Raw genomic sequence first — 24,275 nt, 5'->3', positions numbered from 1 at the left:
GGGCAGCTCTGGGCCAGCCAGGGGCAGCTCTGGGCCAGCCAGGGGCAGCTCTGGGCCAGCCAGGGGCAGCTCTGGGCCAGCCAGGGGCAGCTCTGGGCCAGCAGGGCTTTCCCCCATCGCTCCCATCACCCACACTTTCCATTCCAGCTCCCACCAGCTGAGCAGTTTCTCTGCTGCACTGTCCCCTCTCCATCCTGTTTTCTCCCTGCATTTTCCAGCAGCATTGCCAAGGTAACTGGGCATCTCTCAGCACAGCCAGGAGTGACAMTGCTCCCCTGACTGCTGCCACAGGCAGCTCCACCTCAGCACTGCCAGGGAGCAGAGGGGGCTGATCCATCCTCCCAGCCTGCCTTTTTCTCATGCAGCAGGCAAAAGGAAAAGCTTCTCCCCAATAGCCACCTTTAAAACACAGGAATAATATGCTATTAATGGCCTTTCCAGAAAATACACAGCAAAGGATGGGGCGAGCATGGAAAAAAATCCTGTTTCCCACAGGCCTCTCCTGAATGGATTTATACACAGAAAAGAGATTTGGATTTTAAGACCAAATTTTTAAGACCCTGCTGAGATACTTCAGGTGGGTACCAGAGAGCAGCGACAGCAACTCAGGCAGGCTGGAGTGGGCAGCRAGGGAGAAAAACAGAAAGGCACACACAGCATGGGTGATGTTAGCCAGGGGAAAAAGAAATCCACCCTGYAGAGCCCCAACCAGGACCAATCCAGGCCAGGCAGGGAATAATCTCAGACCAAATATAGCCTGTGCTGYAGCTCAGGGCTCMCAGCAGTGCTGGGCTGCRGGTGGCTGSAAAGCTCATCCCACAYRGCTGCTCCCAGCCTGGCACCTTCCACCTTCTGCTGCTGCCCTCTCACTGATCCAGGAGGGACACACAAATGATAATTCTGCTGCAGACCCCTCTCCCCACACCCCAAAATGCCTTCAGAAGAACTACTGTAYTTCTTGTAACTGAAAACATCTGTGTTGAATAACAAACCCACAAATAGAAGGAAAAAATGAGGTGAGATGTTAGTTTAGGCAAAGAAGGTGCATTGTTTAAAATGGGGGGGAAGAGAGGCAGCTTTTAAAATTTTCAGCTCTAGATTAGCTTCAAACAAAAGGATTTGTAGAGCTGTAGTAGCACCAGGACTTTGCCAAGAGCCCCTAAACTCAGGTAGGGTCCCTTCCTCCTCCCTGCTACTGTTACTCAGAACTTGTGTCAGAAGACATAGGAGCAAACTCCATAAAGTATGCTCTCCATAATGCAACAAAACACTCAASTGGACTTTTCAGCTGCTCATGGGATGGGAAATGTTTCACACAGCAGCTGTGGCAAGGGCTGTGCAGACCCAGCGTTCCTCCAGGCAGAGATGGGTTAGCACCTGAGCTCTCCTGTGCCAGGATATGACCATGCTGCCACAGCTACAGCCAGGACAGGCTCAAATTCAAGTAGGAAATTATGGTGCTTCTGCTAATCTCTCAGGAAAATCGGAGTACTAAAGTCTCAGTGGCCAAAACCAGTCCGAGACACAGAAAAATGCAGAGGCATCGTCCTTTCCAGCAATATCATGGGCAAGGGGAAAAAAAAAAGAGTCCACTTTATTTCAATAAACAGTGTATTTGAAACTGGTGCATTATCAGAAAAGGCACTTCTGTATGCAGACGATAAAGCAGGATGTATTCAAATTTCAGCAACACAACAGGCCTCCCTTTTGAGCACTTATCAGCATGGAGCACACAGCAGGGCTCGYGGGTTCCTGGTTCCAGCTGCTCCCCTCTGCCTACCCAGAGCCCATGGAACTACAGCTGAAAGATGTCCTTGCCTACACCATGATGTCTCAACAATTCCACGGCACAAAAGAGCCAACACTTWGCTTGAGAAGATAAATCAGAGAGCAATATCCATACCAAGGCTAAGTCACCCAAGAGCTGCAAGTGTGTATCAGTGTTGGCTAAAGTGACTGCTGACTGAGCAGAACACAAGTGAGCTTAAATATGGCCATGCAGGTGTCCATAAACACAAGAAATATTTATACACAGCCTGTACGCCAAATCTGCTTGTTTTCCTTGAAGGAGACTCATTTTTCTCCTATCTAGCCCACACAAAAGGGATGTTACAGGAAGGGTTACATGAGGAGACAGCAGAAAGATGCTCAGGAGAGGGGAACCCAGGGGCACTCCAATTAAACCACGATTGCTGCGGATGCACAGGAGGGGAAACAGGAGATTGGAGTTTCTGTAATCATTGTGCACTTGGTCCCCCAATTCTAGCAGCTAATGACAACTYCCAGCCAAAACTCATGGAGCTACCCAGTCATTAAGCAAATGTTATAACCCCAGAGAAGGAAAAGGCTCCGTGTAACTGGAGGCAGCGCAGTTACGGGTCAGTAACAGAGGAGTGTCCCCAGGCACCAATCAGCTACAGCAGCTCCATGGCATCAGCAGAGTTTTTTTAATCTCCACCAAGATATAAAGCCTGTGCAACTAATGCTCCCAAACATCAGGATATTAYCAGCCTCTGCCTTAAATCTCCATAATAAAACAGTCTCAACAGGAGATCCCATTACATTGATCAGGCACTCACAAAAACCAAAGCAGGCTTACAAAGCCTCAGCACCAGATCCGGGGAGCTTTCTCTGTGTGCAGATGCCTCTGTCAGCCACAAGGAGAAATTCTGGCACTGGGAAAAACCACAGGGTCATTCTTCCCAGGAAGTTGGCTCTTGTGAACTGATGGCAATGCCCTGGCACACACATAGCCCAGGAGAGCCATAATCCCACTTGGCATCACACAGCAACCAGTGGGTGTCTTGAGGTGTCAWCTGCCTGGAGAAAGTTGAGCCTTCCAACCCCACCAACCAGAAAAGGAAGATTACTGACTCAGAATTTGAGGAAGGTTTTGCAAGGAACACAGGAGAGACAGAAAAGCTCTTCAGCAGTAGGGTTCAATAGGCAAAGCTGTCATCAGGATAACGTTTCTGATGATGCAAAGCATCACTGCAAGGAACGAGTACAAGGATGAAGCCTTTAGTTCTGACACTGTACACCTGCCCAGATTTCATTTCCTCAAGGCCACATGCCTGGGCTGGACTATATTCTCAGAAGCCACCTCTCATGTTAGCCAGAAGTTCTAGAARTTCWGTGGACAGCTSTGCATCTCCCAGGCATCAGGACTCRAGTAAYCTCAAGAGGAACTAAGTCCCCAGCTATTCCTCGTGAAGGCACATCAGTTCACTCATTTTGCAATRCKTTCTGCACTGGCTTCTACAGCAGGAATTGAAGCACTTGTACAGTTTGACAAAGCAAGGTCTGGATCACCTTGGGGAAGTTACCCCGAATGACACTCAGTTCAGAGAAAAATAGAGGGGTTTGAAGAGCACTTGAAGATACAGCTGCTTTTYAGTAATCAGCTGGCTGTCTCCATCTCCAAGGCACTTCTGGTTAACAGCCCTGTGAATAATATGGACTGCACAAGCCAGAAGAGGATTGTTAATAGAGCTGCAAACAGCAGCAAACAAAGCAGGAAGGCAGAGGCCAAGGCAACAAAACACTGATTTACTGAGAACTTTCAAAAAAGAGGTTGGGGACATGACTTTCCAAGTTTCAATCACACAGACATAGCTCTAAGCCTGCCCATTTATTAAAGCAGTGCAAAATACCTCAAAAGGCCACACAGGTATTTTTGAGATAAAAGCCAAGTAATGAAGCAGAACCATGCTGGACTACTGGATGCTACTCAGCCCTTGCAGGGATTGCTTCAGCTCACTCCTTCTCCTGCTGGCTTTGGTACCTTCCCCTCCTTCGCCCACCCATCCAGAGACTCACAAAACAAGCTATCATCAATGGCATCTACACTGCACCTCCTGCCTACTCAAGCAATACAAGCTGCTCTACTTGGAAGAGTAATAACGAACTCCCCGAGGGCTTTGTTTTCATTTTGAAGAAGCAGTTTGTCCTCCCTCACCCCCAAACACCCAGCTCTGTAACTTAAAAGAAGATGTTAGTCAAGAAACTGCACTATTACACAGCCTAAGAAAAACTGCTCTCAAGGCTGTTATTAACAGAAGAAAAATGTCTCACCTGGACAGCTGAGAAGCCTGTTTTCAAATCTATTTGAACCATTCCTCTGCAGCATCTCACCAGGAGATGCTCTGCCAGGCCCTACTGAGAGCCACATCTGTGCTCTGTGCTCTGTCCATTCCCCTTTCCTAAACCATAAATCCACTTTCCAACACTCTCCAACATTCTCCTCCCCAGCTTCTCACTGCAATAAAGCTCCAGTCAYCATGTGAGCGTCTCTTTCCTTTCCATAATGTTAAGACCTGCCAATAGTTGGCAGCAGCAAAATTAAATAAGAACTAATCACCCCACTGGGCTTTTCAGTCAATAAAACTGTATTACTTCTTCAACTATTACCTGTTCAATTTAGGATGTAAGTGTGGATATGTAGCCCCCAGCCAGCAAAGGAATAGCCAACACCAGTGCTAAGGGAAGGAAAATACAAAATCCCCCATGCACATACACTTGGTCCCGTAGAGGCCAAGCCACTGCAGCTACAACAAACTGAATATTCCAGATTTCCTGCTCACAGACTCACAGTCGCACACACAAAATTAGAGTTCTTCTGACCTAGTTTCTCCTCTCTAGCATGTCAAAAGAAAAAGCAGCCATTCTGCGCCCTCTCCACAAATGTGAAATGTGGGAGCTCCAAGCCTGTAAGKAACGCACATACAGACCTGGAAAAAAGGTTTTTTTCTGACCAAAATGATGCAGTTGTAGCACTGCAAAAGGAAGGTCCCACAGCCCAAAGTGCAGTGGTGATACCAGGAGAGGACAACGATGACATAAATAAAATTCACCCGCATGTCAGAGCAGTCCAGCCCAAGGAAAACCCACCCATAAGTTACACATTTAGATTAATTGAAACAAGAAGGGCCCAGCATCCGTCCTACGCCTTCAAAAGCATCACTGGCAACACTGAGTCCATCTCTCATGATGTAATTCAAGCAAGAGGCAGTGAGTTTTGACTTGAGGCTGATGAAGACGAACATGTGGCCTCCCTGAGCTCCAGCATGGTAAGAAAACACTGATAGAGAGATCCAACAGCCCTCAAGACAACACAACTGTACTTATTCCTCATTTGGAGTTAGCTTCYCTCCAAAGCAGCCAGCCCTCTCACACATTTAAAGCTCCACAGCACATTCCACAGATCGCCAGAACAGACTCCATGGATTGTCTGCAGCTCAAGCCCACCTTCCAGTTCAAAGAAGACTGTTCATCTGGAAGAGCCAGAAGGCAATCAGCCCAGAAGCATCAGCCAAAAAACGACTGCTATGTGAATCCTGAGGTTTTCAATGCCTTGCTACATTAATGTAGCCTCAGTGCCATCAGCCCCTTCAACACATGCCTAATTCAAGCACACAGCTTCAATAAGGCAATATATAAAAGGCATGGCTTTAGCTCAGCRTCTCTAAAAAGCTACAGTGCCAATTATAAATCATATCTATAGTCCCCAGAAGATCTAAAGTCACTACCAGCATTGTAGCACACTTCTCCAGATGGAGACATCAATTAGAGCACAGCAGCTGGACGCTCATCTCGCTAGAAGTCATTTGTGTAGTTTCMGACCAGTAAGATATTATTCCTGAATGTTTAGATCTCAACTCTCTGAGAAATAGAGTTTCAACCTTGGCCAGCAATGTTTGTGTCAAGYTGAAATCCTTACCTACCACTAAACACTGTCAAAGGTTTACAGGATCTCGGAGAAGTTGGTGTAATTACTTACCAAGGCAGTTGTTTTGGGAACTGGAGTTTCTTAACATGCCACTCCKGGAGACACACTGCATACAGCAGGGCTGTTCACACCAAGAGCAGGGAGCACCCTCTCACACAGGCAAACAGTGTCCACAACAGATAAGATCACACTTGTGGCTTGTCTCTGTGTGTGTCTGTGGGGTGACAGAAGCCAGTCTGCACCTTCCTGAGCACTTCTGGACACTCCAGCTTCTGCAGGGCTCACAGGAGGCTGCTGGGGTGACAATTTGGGACCACCTTTGTCAAAAAATGACAGCCTTGCTCCCTTACTGCAGTGAGAGCTGTGACCAGAGGATGCCTTAAAACARGAGAACGTCTCACTCCCAGATGGATTGTGGAACAAGAGAAGAAAAGCAATTTTAAAACCTTTTGCTTTTTTAAACTAGAACGGTTTCACACCTCTATGTCTATTRTTCAGTTATGGTCATGGGCTGAGCTGACCAGAAAAGTTGTCAGGGATGAAAGGGTTGTAGCATCAACAACCATTCAACAGCAGGGATCTGTGCAAAAACCAATGCACAACCAGGCATTCCAGAAATCCCTGCATCCCAAATTAAAGTTTATACCATTACTTKACAGTAGTTTCTTGTCCCTATATACATATCTGGAGAAACACCACCTCCCTGCTGTATTCAGTSGAGAGTTTCTCACATCAGCCCAGTTTTCACACATCATCTGGAGCTGGAGTTATCTGCTGGTTTGGTGCTTTTTGAAGAGTTTACCCACAGCCTGTCAGTTGTCATCAACTCCTCACACTGGGATCTACAAGGGCTGGTTAGCAGGAGAGGCAGATAACTCTCCTGTGGTATAAAGGACAATATTGGTAACAAATCACTTCTAATTATTGAGCAGAACTCTGCAGGATAGATTGTAAAAAACCCCAAACCCCACAACTAWACCAACAAGCTGCCAAAACCAAGTACTGTAAACTCACTTTTACATTGAATCGTCTTGACAAAACAGCAAAATTATTTTATTAATATCTAATACATATTAATTTGCATGTTTGAATCCAGAAATACGTGTCCTTCCCAAGAGTTAGCAAGTTGTGGGGAAGGGGAAAGGAAGGCTTCTCACCTTTTTTCCTACATTTCACATTCCTCCAGTAATGCCAGACCCAGCAGGAAGTCTGAAAGGTTGGTTATGACAGACACTCAAACTGGGTGGAAAACAAGGTGCCCCAGCAAAAAGCATGCTCCTGCCTCATGCATGCCAAAAAAACAGCCTAAAAGTCAGGGTTGATCCACAGCTGGCAAAGTGATTTGCAAGATGTTTTTTCCCAGGGTGTAAAGTATTTCCCATAGCAAGTCTTTTGAATTTCTTGGTAGCCTCCTCCATTGTGAAACACTCTCAGAAATTCAGGACAATGCTTTTTATTTCAAATCCCAATGCCCTGAATGACTAAACTTGGTGGGAGTACACAGATTATTTAGTTTAGTTCATTTGATATATGCACTACAACAGCACTTTGGATAAGACCAAGTGGAGGGACCTTTCTCCCAGACTCTCCATGAAGATGTGCAGGTTTTGCTTGTCAAGTCACTKCAATGTCCCATAAATCCATTTTGCTTTATGGGATCAGTTGTGCTCCCTGTCAAATTACAGCCCCGTGACACCTCCCTGCCTTGGGAGCTCTCAGCTAGCTCTGGTCCCTGGGAACAGCTGTGACATTGTCTGGCTCTTTGCAGAGCTCCAGGATTTTTTATTAGTTCACACAAGGAGGCTGGAAATGTTAATATAAACAAGCACACAGCAGCTCACCGAGCCCTGTAAGACCACAGGGACCAGCCTGCTGGARATCAGTATGAAACAGGAAAATAAAGCAGGTGGGGAAGCCCATAATAATTGGGATTTCAACTGAAAAATCACACCAAATCCTCCTGGAGGCACAAGGTACCAGCATCCACCAGCCACCCATCCCTCCCCTGCCCACAATCCTTCCTGATATTCAGGAATGGGGTCAGCTATTCAGGTCCACCTTCTCCAGCCCAAAAGAGACACTGCACCTCTCCACGAGGATTTGGCCCACAGTCATAAACTGTGAGATTAATCATGTGTGTATAGGGATCTGAAAAGGGGATGAGAAACATTAGTAACTGCTTCTAAATTAATTGCCGTTATTGTTATTTGATTTGCTAAACTCTCTGGGGCTAGATTTTATTTTAGAAAACTATGAACATATCAAATTAATCAACTTAAAATAAATGGTCTTGATTTATTTATTTCTGCTGTATCTACTCCTCTTTAAGCTTGGCAACTCACTGCATTCTTTCCATCCTAAGAAAGAAAAAGAACAGGGGCTTTGCTTTATTATYATTTTAAAGGAACCTCTAGCAAGCTGAGCAGTTCCATGAGTTTAAATCATGGCAAAACTATGTAGTGAAGGAGGACAAGTGCAAGGCTGGAGCTGGTTTCCACACTCTTGCAGGCACCAGCTTTACACTGGGAGCCCACCAGCAGAGTCACACCACACAGTCCAAGCAAATCACTCTATTCCCCAATAATTTAGGCATCCAAAGAGTTGAAAGACACCCTACCAGGTTTTCACCAGTATGAGCCACACTTCTTGCAGAAAAGTCCTGCCAGCAAGGAAGAAGTTTAATCTCCTCTAGCCAGATTTTGCTGTTTCTGAATCCTCTGGAAGTTGGGTCAGCATCCTTCCCCCCTTCCTAATCCCCTGCCCTCAGCTTTAGCAATGCAGCAATGCTTCTGCCAGCAAACTAAAAAGAAAAGCCCTCACATATATTATACTGAAGAATATTAATCTTGTGTTCCACAGAATATTAAGTGGATTACATCTGCAGCCTCCAAGGAGAAAAACGTTGATTTCCATGTATCTTGTGCTATTATTCACCCCTATTAGTTTTTTCTACCAGCCTAACGCTAGTCATGACAATTTCCCATTAATTAGTGCAGAGCTCAACAGACCAAGCAACGAGAGCAAGAGTGGGATTTCTCCATGGCCACGAGGCAGATGAGACCACTGTGGCACAGTTGCTGCACAAGAACACATTCAAGGTGAAGAACAGAGCCAGCTTTGGGGTTTTTTTGGATAATCCCTTCATGGTGGGGTCACCTCAAAAACCAACGTCTTTTTGTAAAGGTAATAGAATAGAAAGCAAAATTGCTGGCATCATTTGAGACATGTCCTTAAATGAGATACAGCAAACATGGAGAGAGAGATGCTTCTGGCCTTCAGGGAATCATGGAAGGGGAGGAACTCAACCAAAGCTTGAGGTGGCTGCTCTCACAGCCAGAAGGGAGCCCAGATCCCAGGCTGGAGGGGAACAACACCTCCCAAGGGAGAACCCACCGTGCCTGGGAGCACCAGTTTCCCATCTGTGGACACTGCACCACCAGCAGCACCTTCCCAAAAACCCTCCTCAGCACAGCAARCCCAGCCCTTGCTCCCTGCAGAACCAGTCAAGCCATGGCAAAGTGCCACCAGCTGACTTTACTAGAGTTTTACACTTTCTTTGCAGAGGTGTTAATGACTCCATAAAAGCACAAGGCTGGGATAAGCAGCTTTAATACCATTTATATGCTCATGATTAGGAGAAACACAGAGCCTGCAAGGGCCAGACTCTCAGAGGGCGGCACATCCATTGAAGCTGCAGCTCGTGTGAGAGGAGTGTAAATTACTCAGCACGGAGTAAGCAAGATCAAAGTCACTCCAAAAGGATGCAACCCACTGACAGTGATGCAAACTCAGCCCAAGTTTTACTGACTACTTCACAAGCAGGCTGATGAGTTTAAAAGACCAAATGGGGACTCAGGTCTGGCTTGATGTGCGGAGACATTCATATTTTCTATTGACATCTTGCTGGTCTGTGCARGAAAGAGAAACTCAGCTTCTGAGCTGCAATGCCCAGGCTCCATCCTGTTTTTTATAGCTCCTAGAGTAATTTCAATTCCACACAATAAACAGCAGAACAGATAAGAAAAGCCTTATCAGATGAAGTAACTTAGAGCTTCCCACATGYGCAAGACAGAGAGCTAATGGCTACMGAAGCAGATAAGGATGCTCATAACCAGAAATCAAATCCAYGTGTTTCAGCAACAACACACTGCCTCAGAAAGCAAAAGAAACAGTACAACAAACTCTGCCAGGCCACCCTAAATCCTCAAAAAGCATCACCTCACCCCTCCTTGCAGACCCAGCTGGCCCATCACCATCTCTCCTGGTCAGATGGGTGGGCAGATGCTGCAGTTTCATTGCAAGCCAAAATGTAGCATGTGCTCAGCTGAGCTCTGATCCATCTTACAGCTCCAGGCTACAGTGAGGAAGACAAATTACTAGAAGACCAAGATGCTTTTGCAATCCTTTCCTTCTCTGAAGACCTGATATGTTGAAAAGGAATAATTCATTATTCAGGGAAACCAACTCAGCTATCAGCTTCCTCAGACTGCAAGGGATCGAAAGAGCAGGATGGACTTTTCGTTCAGGATAACACCAAGTACCACCCCTTCAGCATCCATCCCAAGGCCCAGACAAACTCCACTGCCATATCTCATCATTGCCAGAGATCCATATTGTTCAGCAATATTCAAACTCATGGTAAGCTGCTGATAATACAGTTGCACCCTGGTTTCCCTTAATCCCTTCAGCCTAAACCAGACACACAGAATGTGATCCTCACCACTGAGTCATTCCAAGAGCTCTAACCTGTTGGGTATTATCTCTTCATCTGATTCACCTCCTGAAAATTGACGCCTGCAAGTTATTTCCCCTCCCTCATGTCCCAAACATCACTCTGTGCTGGCAAGTATACAAGAAAAGCATTTATCCAAAGGAATTTGCTCATCAAGTCTTGCAGACACTAAAACCACARGTTATCTAATCTTAGGAGAGCACAGTTTAATGGCTACAACAAGGCATGAGAGGCCAGAGGGTCTGACTTCTACTCTCAGCTCTGCCAGGGCTGCATGGCTTATAAGTGAATCTAAGGGAGATGCTTGACCCCTCCTCACCTGGATTTCCCCTGCTATAAAGTCCTCATCAGCATGTGAAAAGAGTTACGGATCTCTGGATGTGCATGCAGGGAAAAGTCTGGAGGACTGGAGAAGGAGCACTGGCCAGGGAGGCTGGAGACACATCCTGTTCAGAGTGCTSAGCACACTCCACATCTGCACTCAGAAAAACATTTCAATCCTTTCCCTCTATAGGGAAGGGAAAAAACAACTATTTCCTTTTTCCTGAKAAAGCTCAGAGGAAAGAAAATTCTGCATCTCTTAAGGAAATCATTCAAGATTCTCCCAACACAATCAACAGACCCCACCACCTCTGGAGAGCCACGTGCAGAACCACCTCACAGGCAAATCCCCACACAACAGGATAACTCAACTCTCCCTGTCCCTGAGGGGTAGAACTGGGCTGATCAGGAGGAAAACAAGAGCTCTGCTCTCAGTGTTCTGTAAAATCTGGATGTGGAGGGGGGAAAATGCAGACCCAGGACAAATGCTTCCAGAGGTGACACCAGAGCTGCTCTCTCAGGGTTGTGCTCACAGCACAGCTCCTGCTGGGCTCCAGAAAGGTGTTCTGATGTTAAACAGAAACTCCCATTTGGAAAACAACTGAATGCCAACAAGCAAGTGAGTATTTCAGCTCTTTTGGGAAGGAAATAGAGTTATCCCATTGGACCTGCTCCCATCTTTCCCAGCTGCCTCAGTTAACCTTGARGGCAGATCACACCAACCACAGCCAAGCACCAGCTGGAACTGCTTCAGTAGAGCAAGACCTCTGCCTCTAAGATTGGTCCATAAACCTCCTGCTTTCTCCCAAGTGGCAAAAGACAGTGCAGTGAAAGACAGAAGATACATCCATTCTGRTCTAGCCATATGGAACAGAAAGGCCTCAGAGGAGCAGCTGGCTCAASAACTCGAAGAAAAAACAAAGAAGGCTCAGCTCTTTTTAAGAGGAAAATGTCCCATTGTTCCATAATTAATGGAAAGCAGAAGAGGTTTYATGGGCTCATTGAGAAACGAGGGTGAGCGTTAGAAAGCACTTTTCAGTATTTCATGATCACAAGGTGAGCTGCTTGCATAATACTGACAGAGAACATGAACATTGATATCACAAGGCAGTTATGAAACTTGGGCTTTAAATGCTGGATAACAATAACTCAGTAATTAAGTCTCATAAGTGATTTTTTTTACTTTTTTTCCCTTGAATGCTAAGCAGATGCTGCAACCTCCAACTGAGGTATGACTGTCCTCTCTGGCAAGGTGCACACATGATGGATGTCCTCTGCTCTCACCACCTTGCAGCMCCAGGATCCATCCCACCCCAGTCACAGCCCTTCTCCAAGCTTCCCACTCCTTCAGGGGAGGCTCCAAGATCACAACAAGGGACAGGCTGTGAACCTGTGAGGTTATAAACCTGAAYAACTGCATTCTGCCAGTTACTGCTAAACCCCAACCACCTCTTCAGTCCTCCTCACAAWGTTTTTTGACACAAGCAGACGTTCTTGCGAGTTACTCCAGTGTCACCACGACACACAGTCTCCTGAACAAGATACACAAAATAGAGCAGCAAAATGTCACGAAAATCAAGGGCAAAGGAAGAGAAGACAGTCCCTCCCCCTAACACCACTTCTATTTTTAGGCAGCCATATTAGCTCGGAGCAGTTTTACTCGYTCCTGATAATGAGCAGAGCTTCTGCATCTTCTCTCCAGGACATTTGCTGTGTGCAGGCACTTTGCTTTACACCAGTAGCATGGAGGAGGTCACATCAACAGGCAAAAGCAAACCCACGATTTATTGTGAAWGGGCCTTGAGAAACCAAATTCAGCTTTGAACCTATGCCCTTTCCCACTGGACAACCACGCTGCTGCATTTTTGGGGGCTATGGTCTGCTCACCTGCAAGGCACCCCTCCAGTTCAACCCCATGATAAATCTCTGCCTATTGAAGGGGCACGATGAGAGCTCCTGAGAGCTCCCACGGCAGCAAGAGCGCTGTGCTACAAACAGGAACTCGATAAAGAATGGGATGATCCCTATCAAATGAGCCACACCAAATGCAGATGAATTCAAGATCTGGGTCCCTCTGCGCTGGCAGTTTCTCCTCAGGAAGTGACATTCCTCCAYTCTTCAGGGAGAGCTATTCCTAAGGTACCACACACAATTTTCTGCAATGCAACCAGCTCGTACATTCAGTCTTTTGGTTGCCTTAGACCTCAATAGGAACATCAAGCGCAAAGTTGTTTTCCTTCAGGTCCATTCCTTCTCAAGCCAAGCCTCAACCTTCCTCCTCCTGTCTCCTTGTGCCCACACTGGTGCTGCCTAAGGCAGCAGGATCCTGTATGGACACTAGTCCTGTCAGGAATGCCAACAGGCAAAGTCCAGAGGGCAAAAAACCACCTTGGAACAGGTGGCTGAGGTGAGGGATGGTGGCAGYGAGGCAACATCTCACCCAGAACTTGAACTCATGGCACAGGCAGCTCAGGGATCTCTGGTTTTATTATGCAGGGAAGAAGGCAGGCAAGCCCTCACACATTTATCTCCATTTTTTCCTCTGAATTTTCAATAAACCACTTGAAGTCTTCTATTTGCCCTTTGGATTATGATCTTTCAGGAAGGCCTTTTTCCATGCTTCTCTCCAATTATGAGATCTAGGGAAAAATACTCCCCTTTCAAGTTAACTTCTAGTGACAGCACTTCACTGAATTTCCTGGCTACAGACAAAACCAAGAGGCTTTTGTCAATTAAGAAATCCTTTCCCAAGTCCAAGAGCTGGTCACTTCTTGGTGAGTTCCTGCCCCTGGTCACAAGCACCTTCACACCAGGATCTCACTTTCTTCTGCAGATTGTGAAATCTCACTTATTGAGGAAAAACACTGCTTCAGTAAGAGGAGGCATTTAAGACAGCTAGTAGATGATTAACAAGCGCTGCAGGAGCACCATGAGCTCCTTAAAGCCATAAAAACATTCTCAGACGTCAGAGGCGAGGTGTTCATGGGGAAGCTGTGCCTGRCCAAGGTCCCTGCACAGGACCACAGTTCTGCACCTCCCTCCCCAGCCCCATCATTCTCCYATCACCAAGGCTGCCCCAAGACCTCCCTCCCCATGCTCTGTAGAGGTTTCATGCCCTGTGCCCAGTTGAGCACCCATCCACCCATCTCCCTCCCTCTGCCCAGCTGAGCCATCTGGCAGGAAGGAAAAGTTATCCGGGTCCCCACCCTCGGGCAACATCATGTCAAGGGGAGAACACACAGTGCTATGTGGCTCTTTTAAACCAAGGCCACCAAACCTTTCTGCTCAGGGCCTTTGCTTTTTCACGCCAGGGCCTCCAGAGCCAAATAAAGGGGCTTCAGTGCTCTGAAGTATTGCTGCTTTCAGGCAATAATACCCTGAACACCCTTCTTCATCCTGGCTTTTGCAGTGCACAGGGAAGAAGTTTACAGGGATTTGGCACTTTCTCCTTAACAAGTGACTCATATTATATTGCAGCGTGAGTCATCTTGGCAGAGGTCAAAAGCGTAAGTGACAACTAGTCTTCAATTATTTCCTTCAAGTTGAATTAAAGGTGCATTGTTATGCTAATTTTACATCTGCTCCATCCTAGCTTTCCTTCCACTGTCTCCAGAGCAACCTGGGATTTCAGCTCGTGGTCCAAACTACCTGTGGAAGAACTTTCACCGTGGTGAGGTTACAGGCTGTCAGTTAATGTGGGCATGCCAATGGAAGTTCTAGATGGGCTTTTGGCTTTGGCAGCTAATGGCTAAAGCAGCTCCCCATGCATCCATCCATCCATCCCTGCTCCACAAGGACAATGAGMTGCTGTCCCTGCCATCTTCCTGCTCTGTTCATGCTCTATTGTAGCAAATGCTCAGGGAGCTGGGGCTTGCCCAGAGCTCAAACACAACCACCTCCAGGCTGCCACATCCCATCCCTGACTCTAAGAGCAAGGGCAAAGCTCAAGAAGCAAAACCACTTCAAACTATGAATATTGAAGAAATTGTTACAGRGCTGGTGTAAAAAGGGTGCAAAAAATTTCAGCCATTTTCCATTTTCTAGGCAGGCAGCCCCATATTTCAGCTTCTTCTCTTCACTCCCTACACCTCCACCCAGAATGTCCCCATCCCAGGTCCCCAACCAGTGGACTGGCTGCAGACAGCATCCCTGCCAGGGCAGAGCACCATCTCTTGGCTCAGAGAACACAGTTCTGTCCATTAGAAAACACAGCCATTACCAGCCTGGTCACCAGTGGTGCACTCTGTTTACATTTAGAGCAGTCAAACACAGTCACACTGGCTGCGAGGATCACTTTGGAGAGCATTTGTAAACTGCTCTCGCTACTGGAATCCCATTTAGCTATTATAGCCTCTTCAGCCATACTAACACACCGATCCCCACAGAATAGCAACGGGAAGAGCAGAGTCATCACACTATTTACTGAAGCTAATCAATACAGAAAGGCTGAAGATTTATTGCACTGAAGACAGCCTGTCTGCATGGCCAGAAAATGCATTTAAAGTCCTTTTCATTTTGTTGCTTTGGCTTCTGGTTTTTCTGCAAGAACATTTGCCTTGCACTCCCATCCTTCTTTCCTCCCCAAATGGTGGCATCTGCAGACACAYGAGAGAAGCCCCTTCCCCAAACACCTACCACAGCATAAAACACAAACCCCAGAATTTTGAGGGTGTTTCCAGCCTTTCCTTTCCAGCCATGTTTCACGGYTGTTTTGGCATCTCCCATTTAAGTGTACAGCCTGGGGAATTCTGATCTGTGTTTTGAAGGGCTATGTGCCAGGTGCTGGGACACAAGCTGTGCCACTCATAGCCACACCCTGCTGTCCTGTTCCACTCAAGAGGGAACAGTTGGAACGATTTTATATTTTTATTGTATTTACACATATGTAAGTATTATACCTATTGATATACATTATTTTTATATATACAAATAAAATAACTTTGCAAGTGCCCTGAAAAGCCCACAGCATTTCTGGCTTGCTGAGATGCCACACGAGTTTCACAACCAGTGTGAGCCACACCTGGGGAGGTACACTGAGCTGCACCATCAAAGCTCATTCTCTGGTTTCATTTTGGCTCATGTTTTGGGGTGGCAACAGCATAGTATGCAACAGCCATTAATCTTAGTGCTCCTGAAATACCAACGTTAATTGGAATAACCAACATCTAGTGGGTAAACATTTTGTTTTGGACACTGTAGCAGCTATAGGGCCCCAGTGTAAGAGAATCACAGAATGGTTTGGGTTGGAAGRGACCTTTAGGCTCATCCCTCASCATGGGYAGRGATGCCACCCACTAGACCAGGSTSCTTCAAGCCMYAYCCAGCCTGGCCCTGAACWTTTCCACTTCTGCYACYTCTCTGKGCAACCTGTTCCAGTGCCTCACMACYCTCTTCATACAGCTAAGAAAGACTGCAGTGAGGTAGGGAGGAGATCTGCACCTTCACTTTTGCCGGTTTATCTCAAAATCACACTAAGCTTTCATGCTTTTGTATGAAAGAAAAAGGAAGAGGCAAATATATTCTGATTTACAGGGAGATTTCTATTGTTGTTTGGACATCAAACAGCATCCAATTAGTCCTGCGAGGATCTGACCCACAAATTATGAAAATAAATGCCTCTGAAGCTTTGATCTCCTGTATTTCTATAGCATGCTACAGAGGTTATTAGGCACATTTTATTAGGTTCAAGCTGTGCGATCTTTTCCTCWGCAAAGGCTCTACCACCTCCAATGCATCCCAAAGTCACCAACCAGAGGATTAAGGGCATGATCCCAAACAGTCACTTCTGTCATGCACTGAACACATGACTCAGCTGGCAGTAGGCTTTTTCCTGCTGAGTTTCAAAATTAGGAGAAAAGGGAATTTTTAAAAGGAAGGGGAGGGGAAACTGTCAGGCACATAATTTTTTTACTTTTTTCTGTTGGCTTACAAAGGAATACACATGTGAGGAGATATCCCTGGCTTTTGAAGAGCGTTGCTTTTAGAACTATTTACTGCTCTGAAAGCAACACTTTCTGCACCCCAAAATGCCACTGCTGGAGGGAACAGGCAAGAACTGCAACAAAAGGTTTCGTGCACTCTGAAGCTGAAAACCACACACACGCTCACACGAGCAGAAACACCCAAAACACCCACCCTSGCTGCAGCAGGAGTGCTCAGAACCAAGAGGATGTTGAACTTGCCCTACTCAGGCTTTGCTCAAAGGAGCAGCTCTGAGCTGCACAAACCAGGCAGGAACTGCTCCTGCAGAGGCCAGGGCTGCTGTCACCCATGTGCATCCATGGGAAGGATGGGACAGTGCCACCCACTCAGGACTGGCAGAAGATGGTGTTTGCATAAAGCCACCAGCACCTGACAGGCTCCTGTGGCACAGCAGAGCTGGTGACCCACAGCAGAGCAAAGGGAACACTTTCTGCAGGTCAKGGTAACTCAGCTCTGAGTGTGGGGCAGGATGCACTGCTGGCTATCCTCAGAGCTGGTATCTAACCTAGACACCCCAGTGCTGCCTGCCTGATTAGCATCATTTACTACCAACACACAATCTTGAATTTCTGGCAGGCACTGCAGCAAATTAACACGGAAAAGCAACATCCTGGATCAAAGGGGAAGGTTTTCTGATTGGCCATTACAAAATAAAAATCAGGCGTGCAGAGAGATAGGACTGAGCGCCAACTAAAGTTCTTATCAGTGTTTTCAAACCTTGGTGGCTTTTCCTCTCCTTTCACCAAGGAGACATTGCAGGAGCTCCCCAGGGATGGGGGACAACATCCTGAGCATCCTCATCCCCGGGAGGAAGGGGATGCTCAGCCCCTCACAGGGCTCATTTAGAAAAAAACATGGAGGAGGAAAGCAGAGAGAGGGTGAGTATCTATTTTCCAAAGACCAAGTTCCTTAGCCAACACTTCCTTTAAAAATCATAAAGGATTTACATGGAAAACATCAAATCTCACTTACATAAATTGTTTTCCTGAGCCCTTYAGAAATCAGAAAGGATTTACATGGAAAACATCAAATCTCACTTACATAAATGCTTTTCCTGAGCCCAGAGAACACTGACCATCAGTTTTGGTGTGCAGCCACAGTTCAAAGTGATAAAACGGGACAGGAGGAGGGGATCAGGGAGAAGGAAATTGAAGCTATTGACTTTCTAAGCGGGAAACACAACCTCTAACTAAATGGAGCTATCAGTAACAGGCTCCTGGGTTTTGAMCTGCACCCTGCTTTAATGGCTGCATGAAAGGTAACAAGGAAGGCACCTGAGCACCAGCAAATGGAAACCTCATGTGATGGAGGCTCTACACCTGCAGAGCARCCAGGGCCAAAAAAGCCACCAGAGGGGAGAATGGATCAGCCAAAGCCCTGGGAGAGGGAATGTGGGTCTGCCATTCACTCCACAAGTGTCTTCTGCAGCTGGCAGAAAGGGAAAACAGTATCTGTCCTCCCCAGGTACCCCAGGGCGAGCAGCTGCCTTCAGGTGGTAGCTTCTGAACCCTCAACACCACCCTCCACACCCCAAGGCACAAATTTTTGCCAGTGCTGTTTCTCCACACCACACACCCTTTTGCCTGCTGGTAGTTTTTCACTGGGGGAAGGAAGCACAGGAAATGCAGCAAGATTCTCCCCTTTATATATGAGGCATGAAGAAATGAGACAGGGATCAATAAATATCCTGTTCTTGGTCTGCAGGGCAGAGGCACAGAACTCCCACCGTGTCTATAATTACCCTTGCAAAGGGGAAGGGAGCATTAGGGAGAGTCAGGCATGGGTTTGCAGGGAGAGCTCAGAGCCTGAGCCCAGGAGGTCACTGCAGCTTTTGCCTGGCCTGGCCTCACATGAATGATGATTTCCAAGGACATATCTTCCACAGCTGGGTGATTCATTCACAGGGATTTACATACGGATCAAATGGAAACMGTTTCCTCCCTCAACCCATACAAACTGGGCCACTACATGTACAAGCCTGGCAGATAAAAACTACCTTCATGCAGCAAGGTTAAAAACCTCCTCTAACTCCTCATCACACAGATTAAAAACAGACCCTTTATTTTAAATATGCCAATCAAATATTCTTTGTTGCTTCAAACCTTGATTCACAAAGTGATTGTGCTCTAACTTCAGCCTGCTCAAGAATTTATTTTGCTATAAATTCATGCCAAATTATTAATTTTTATGGCTGCCCAGCAAAGGAACCCTAGTGAGAACAGAGAACTCTCCATGCCTTTAACAACACCATACACTTTCATGCTGTGGAAGAACTCCAGAGATGAGGAAGAGTAACCAGAGCACCAGTGCTGAAGGACACATGGAGAACTGCAGGAGAACAGCATCTGGGCTGTACAGCTCCAAAAGGCAGGGTAAAACAATAAAATCAACCCTGCAAAAAGATAAGGCAGAAGACATGCCTGTTTCTGCTGTAACTTTTCATGAGCACACACAAGAACATCCATACATGCACAGAAGATAAATCCTTGCACCAATGGCTCAAGGAATGGAGGTGGACATTCCCATCCCTTTGGGATTATTTAAATCAGAGGAAAGATTTAGATTAAATGTTAGGAATAAATTATTTTCTCAGAGGGTAGCCAAGGCATTACAACATAAAACCCAGAGAAGCTGCAGATGCCTCATCCCTGGAATCATTCAAGGCCAGGTTGGACAGGGATTGGAGCAACCTGGGACAGTGAAAGGTGTCCCTTGCCCATGGTAGGGGTTTTGGAACAAGATAACCTTTGAGGTCCCTTCAWATYCAAACCATTCTGTGATTCAKAGATCAGTATTCTGCTGCCAAGTCTTATGGTTTGGAACTCAAGACTCCAAAATAGAAAAAGTACATGGATACTGTCATGCTCCATAGCCTACACATGCACTGAGTAACACTGGAAGAGGACAAAGTCCCTGATGGAATACTCTTGAGAGTGTCTTTCCTCAGGAGCTGTGAATATACACATATTTATTTGTTGAACATCTGCCCCAAATTTTGCAYGGTAGCATTACCACGTAATACTCAGCAAAATAAACTTTTCACATCTTTCTTTTAATCTCCAGAAGTCATCTCTAGTCAAGTTTGTTCCTCTTTCTATTTAGGAAGGTGACCTTTACAAAAGCTGCCCAAATTCTGTTGAGCTAGAAAGCTTTTTTTTTTAAAAGGTACTGGAAGAAGAAACCTAAARTAAGGCTGCCAGAGTAATGCTCCTGAGTGGTGGCTTGCAGTGCTTATGGCCCATTAGAACTCCTAAATCTTTAATGATGCWGAAATATGCCATAAACTGACAAAACTCTAGAAACAGGACAATGCCAGCATGTTTGAGTTTTGGGGGTTTTTAAACACGCAAGCTTTTATCTCCATTGACAGTGATCAAGTAACACAAACAAACGGCCACTGAAACTTCACTTCTATACAAAGCAAAGCTAAAGGAAGAGTAGTGACATTTTTGGGTTTCATCCAATTCTTCCCAGCAACAGCTAATACTCACCGGCTCCTTAAATTYTGTGCTGTCTCCTCTCCAAGCCTGAGCATTAAAGACCAGGCTTTCCCAAAACAACAAACAATTTTAGGATACAATTCCCAGAGAATGCATGGTCAGCACTTCACTAAAGTAAGTAACAAAAGCTTGGGTTTTGTTAATGAGCTCAAAACAAAAGCAGCATCCAGGTACATGAAGAAAACAACTGCTTCTTCCCCAAAAAAGGCTCTTTTTTGAACTCCCTTGCAGCAAACCCTCAGCCAAGCAGGTGTGATTCCAGCATGGGAAACAAGGAGCAGCTGTGAGCAGGGGGGATTGCTGCCCTCCAGCCACTCCCAACCCAGGGGTTATCAGCTCCCTGGGAAAGGTTTTCCTTTCTGAGATCTTTTATAACCTCCTACACACCTTGCAAAGCAATTCAGATGAATCCAGCTGTGGCAGCTACTGCAGAAGAGCCCACTGCCACTGTTGGTACATCAGCCAGAGGCCCAGCCCTGCAGATGGATGCAGCAAGAGGAAAAGCTATTGACCTGAATATTTGAGAAGGATCAAGGCCACTGCCTTCAGCAAGAGATGACAGGCTCTTGCATTCACTGAGGAAAAAAAAAAAAAAAAAAAAAAAAACCAAAAACAAAAAAAAAAACCAAAACCAAAAAAAAAAAAAAAAAAAAAAAAAAAAAAGGCAGGGGAAAAACCACCAAACCCAGCCCCATCTTCCTACCCTCTCCTATTGGGATCAGCTGTGCATTTACCACCAGCGACCACTGCCACTGCAACCCTCCTCACGCTCATTCTTGTTTTATTGCAAAAACCTGCTTCTCCAACATGCCTGTCAACAGCCTGTGTGAATCCCCGTGTTAATCATTATTCTGTTAATAACACTGCCAGGTCACCCRGCTATTAAACATGCTGAGTGCACCAGCAAAAATACCTCCTTGTCCACACAAAAGAACATTAGAATGTAGTTTATCTTATCCCTTGTCAGTACAATATGCAGCGCTACCTGTTCGATGGCCTCGTTGTTTTAAATTACAGTTTTCTGCAACATTAACAAACCTCATTACCAGCACCAGCACTGGAAAGATCTCTGGTTTAAGAATCCTCCCTATCCTGGCACACTCAGCCTTCTGCACCCACAGGGGCACTCCTGGGTACCACRGCAATGAGCACAGTGCCCAGTGATGGATAGAAACATGTCACACAGAAGGCAGGAGCCAGCCCCAAGTGCTCTCACTCGATGCACCAGGCCGTGCATTTTAATCAGAATTCAGTGCTTTGTTCCTGGCCCAGCCACCAACACGTCAAGCAGATGCACTGCTGTGGTGGAGCCCGACTGCGTGGCCAAAATAAACTCTACAGTGTGGCAAAAACAGGAGCTCCTGCCACCTCCTGTGTCACCTCCCAGCCCAGATCTACAAATCCCACCCCGTAAGCCCGTGGGCAGTGGCAAGCTGAAATGAATGACAGTGTGCAGAGCTCTGTTTGTGCCATGCTCAACAGCACACTGCCATCCTGCAAACCCATCTGCTTCCCTGGGACAGGAGRAGGGAAGCCAAGGCAAAGGACTGGGCAAACTGGCAGTCAAAGGTTCACCTTTCTCACACACATCTGCCYGTCGTTCATAAACCCCAGCCTCCTGGAACATTTCAGTGACTCGAATTTAAGATAAGCATCCTGAGCGYTTCCTCTCCCCGCTGCTGGGAACAAATCATYGCCTTCACCCAACTTTTGAGTCACTACCTGCTCCCAGCATTTCACAGAGTTACCCCTTAATGCTTCAAACACACACAAGGAGTGCAAGAACAACATCTCCTCCACCCAGACTCATCTACAAACCCGCAGCAATGTGACACTTCTTTTCTAATACATAAAAATTTTGCAAGGCTTGGGGAATTACTCCTCCCTGCCATGTTTTGTGCTCAGGCAGCAAATTTACTATTGATTTCTGATTCAGACCCCACRGAATGATTCACGCTTCGTGCCCTATCTGCTGAATTTACAACCTTTAACAATTATTCTAAGTGCTAGAGGAGCTTAGTTTAGAAGAAGATCTATTCCTTGGCAAATTAAGCCTCCTATTCTTGTCTCGCTTGCAARCCACCACATCTCTCACGGTTTACAGGAAAGTGCCACAGCAGGTCTCTGCCTCTGAGAGGGGGCAGAGGTGTGAGTGACAGTGGCTTCGTGCTGGCAGAATGGCCAGCACCGGGCAGGGGAGCAGGGTTTTGCTGTCCCACCCCGCTGTCAGTCGGGGTTTCAGGTCCCCTTGTCTCCAGTTACCCTGAAATGCCAGCACTGCTCTGCTCACCGACCAGGCACTGCCGCTGGCTCTCAGGGGGAGGGAGGGAATATACATTTCCTCCTAAAGCAAAAACAAAACCCTGACTGTATCTGGTGTGCATTGCTATTAAAAAGCCACAAACAGGAAAAAACCCAAACCCAAGCATGTGTGGATACAGTTTGAAAAAGAAACGGTGCCCTAGTTCAAATACATATCCCAACACAGATGTTTAAAAAAAAAAATTAAAACGATTTTCAGAGGGCGGGGAAGAATGAGAGGGCCCCCTTCCCCCCCCCAAATGATACTGTTCTCCTGGATTAAGTACACCGGCTTCAGCAACCTTTCTTCCAAGGCACCCTCCACCTAGGAGGAAAAACCAGCGCTGGGTCTGTTTTTAAGACGGATGGTTCCCCCAATCCAATCTCATCTACACTGTGTATTGCTGAGCAATCATTTACACTATTAATCAACCAGAAACTCACCAGGAAGAAAGTAGGGCAAGTGAATAAATATAGACTTCTCTTTTTTTTTTTCTTGCACTGAAGCAAATAATATTTCTAAAAATACACTTGTTCAAGTCTTCAGCGGATTCTGTTTAATTTTATTTATTTGCCTATGCCAGCAGGTTGCGAGGAGCAGCCTGGCTGCTGCCTCCCGCATAAATGCTGTTTCTTTCAATGACTCCCCATGCTCGYTCCCAACGAGCTGTTTTTACGGCCAGAAAGATGGAAAAAGGGGAAAAGGAAGAAAGTTACAGGAAAAATGGACCAGSGGGGACATCAGGCCACAGCCCACGCCGAGGCTGACACGTCTGACGAGCCTGACATTTCAAGGGTACACGCTGGGCTTCATTTTCCAGGGAGGGGTGAGCGGGAGGCAGCGCGCAGGGACACAGCGGGAGAGGGATGGAGAGAGAYCGCGGGGCCGCGGCGGGGAAAGCGGGGTCCGGGGAGCAGCCATCCCCGCCTGATCACGGGGAGATCGGAGCTCCGAGGGCTCCGGGGCGATCGGCCCGTGCCCCCCGCTCCCCTCCGCGGGGACCCGCCCGGCCGCTCGCACCGCGGGTGCGCACACACGGACACGGACACGGACACGGGTACACCTGCGGGGACACGGCCGTGCCCGCACCCCGCGCGGCGGGTACACACACACACACACACAAACACACATGTGCGGATGCTCACACACATGTGCGGATGCACACACGTGTGGATGCGCGCACACACGCGCGCACACGCGGCGGCGGGCATGCACATGCACGCGCACACGGTTATCTGCCCGCATTTACATACGTGCAGGCGCACATCACACACACACACACCGAGCCCGGCGGGGCCCCCAGCCCCGCGTCCCCGCCAGCGGGGGATGGATGGGTGCATGGGTGGATGGATGGAAAGGTGCATGGATGGATGGATGCCTGGATATATGGATGGATGGATGGATGGGAGGATGATGGGGGGGTGCCGCTCCCGCATCCCTCCCCGCGAGCCCCGGCCCCGCGCCTCACCCGCAGCGCCGAGAGGTCGATCTCGTCCAGGCTCCGCGCCGGGGAATCGCTCGCCATGTTTCCGCCGCCGGCCAGGCGGCCCCGCCGCCACCGAGCGGGCAGTGGCGGCCGCCGCGGCGCTGGCGCTATTTAACGCTTCTCCTCATGCGGGGCGCCGGGAAGGAGAAGCCGCCGCCGCCGCCCCTGCCCTTCCGCCCGCAGCGCGGCTGGCTAGGGGCGGCCAGGCAGGCAGGGCTCGCCGC

At 47.3% G+C, this 24,275-nt stretch overlaps 1 protein-coding gene across 1 annotated transcript in view; it reads right to left on the bottom strand.

The window, feature by feature from the left end:
* TNIK (TRAF2 and NCK interacting kinase) overlaps window positions 1–24,269 on the bottom strand; it is a 141,062-nt gene extending 116,793 nt beyond the window's left edge. The window contains exon 1 of the mRNA XM_057369417.1: window positions 24,034–24,269. Coding sequence (XP_057225400.1) covers window positions 24,034–24,090 — 57 coding nt within the window. The 5' untranslated portion in view covers window positions 24,091–24,269. The remainder of the gene's footprint in view (window positions 1–24,033) is intronic.
* Between the last annotated feature and the right edge of the window lie 6 nt (window positions 24,270–24,275).

Source organism: Malurus melanocephalus, unplaced genomic scaffold (assembly GCF_030028575.1).
Source record: "Malurus melanocephalus ecotype Western Australia unplaced genomic scaffold, MMel_1.1 scaffold_108, whole genome shotgun sequence".
In the NCBI taxonomy this organism is placed as follows: domain Eukaryota; kingdom Metazoa; phylum Chordata; class Aves; order Passeriformes; family Maluridae; genus Malurus; species Malurus melanocephalus.
Note: the sequence above shows the minus strand (reverse complement) of the source record. Positions and strands in the feature narration are given on the sequence as shown.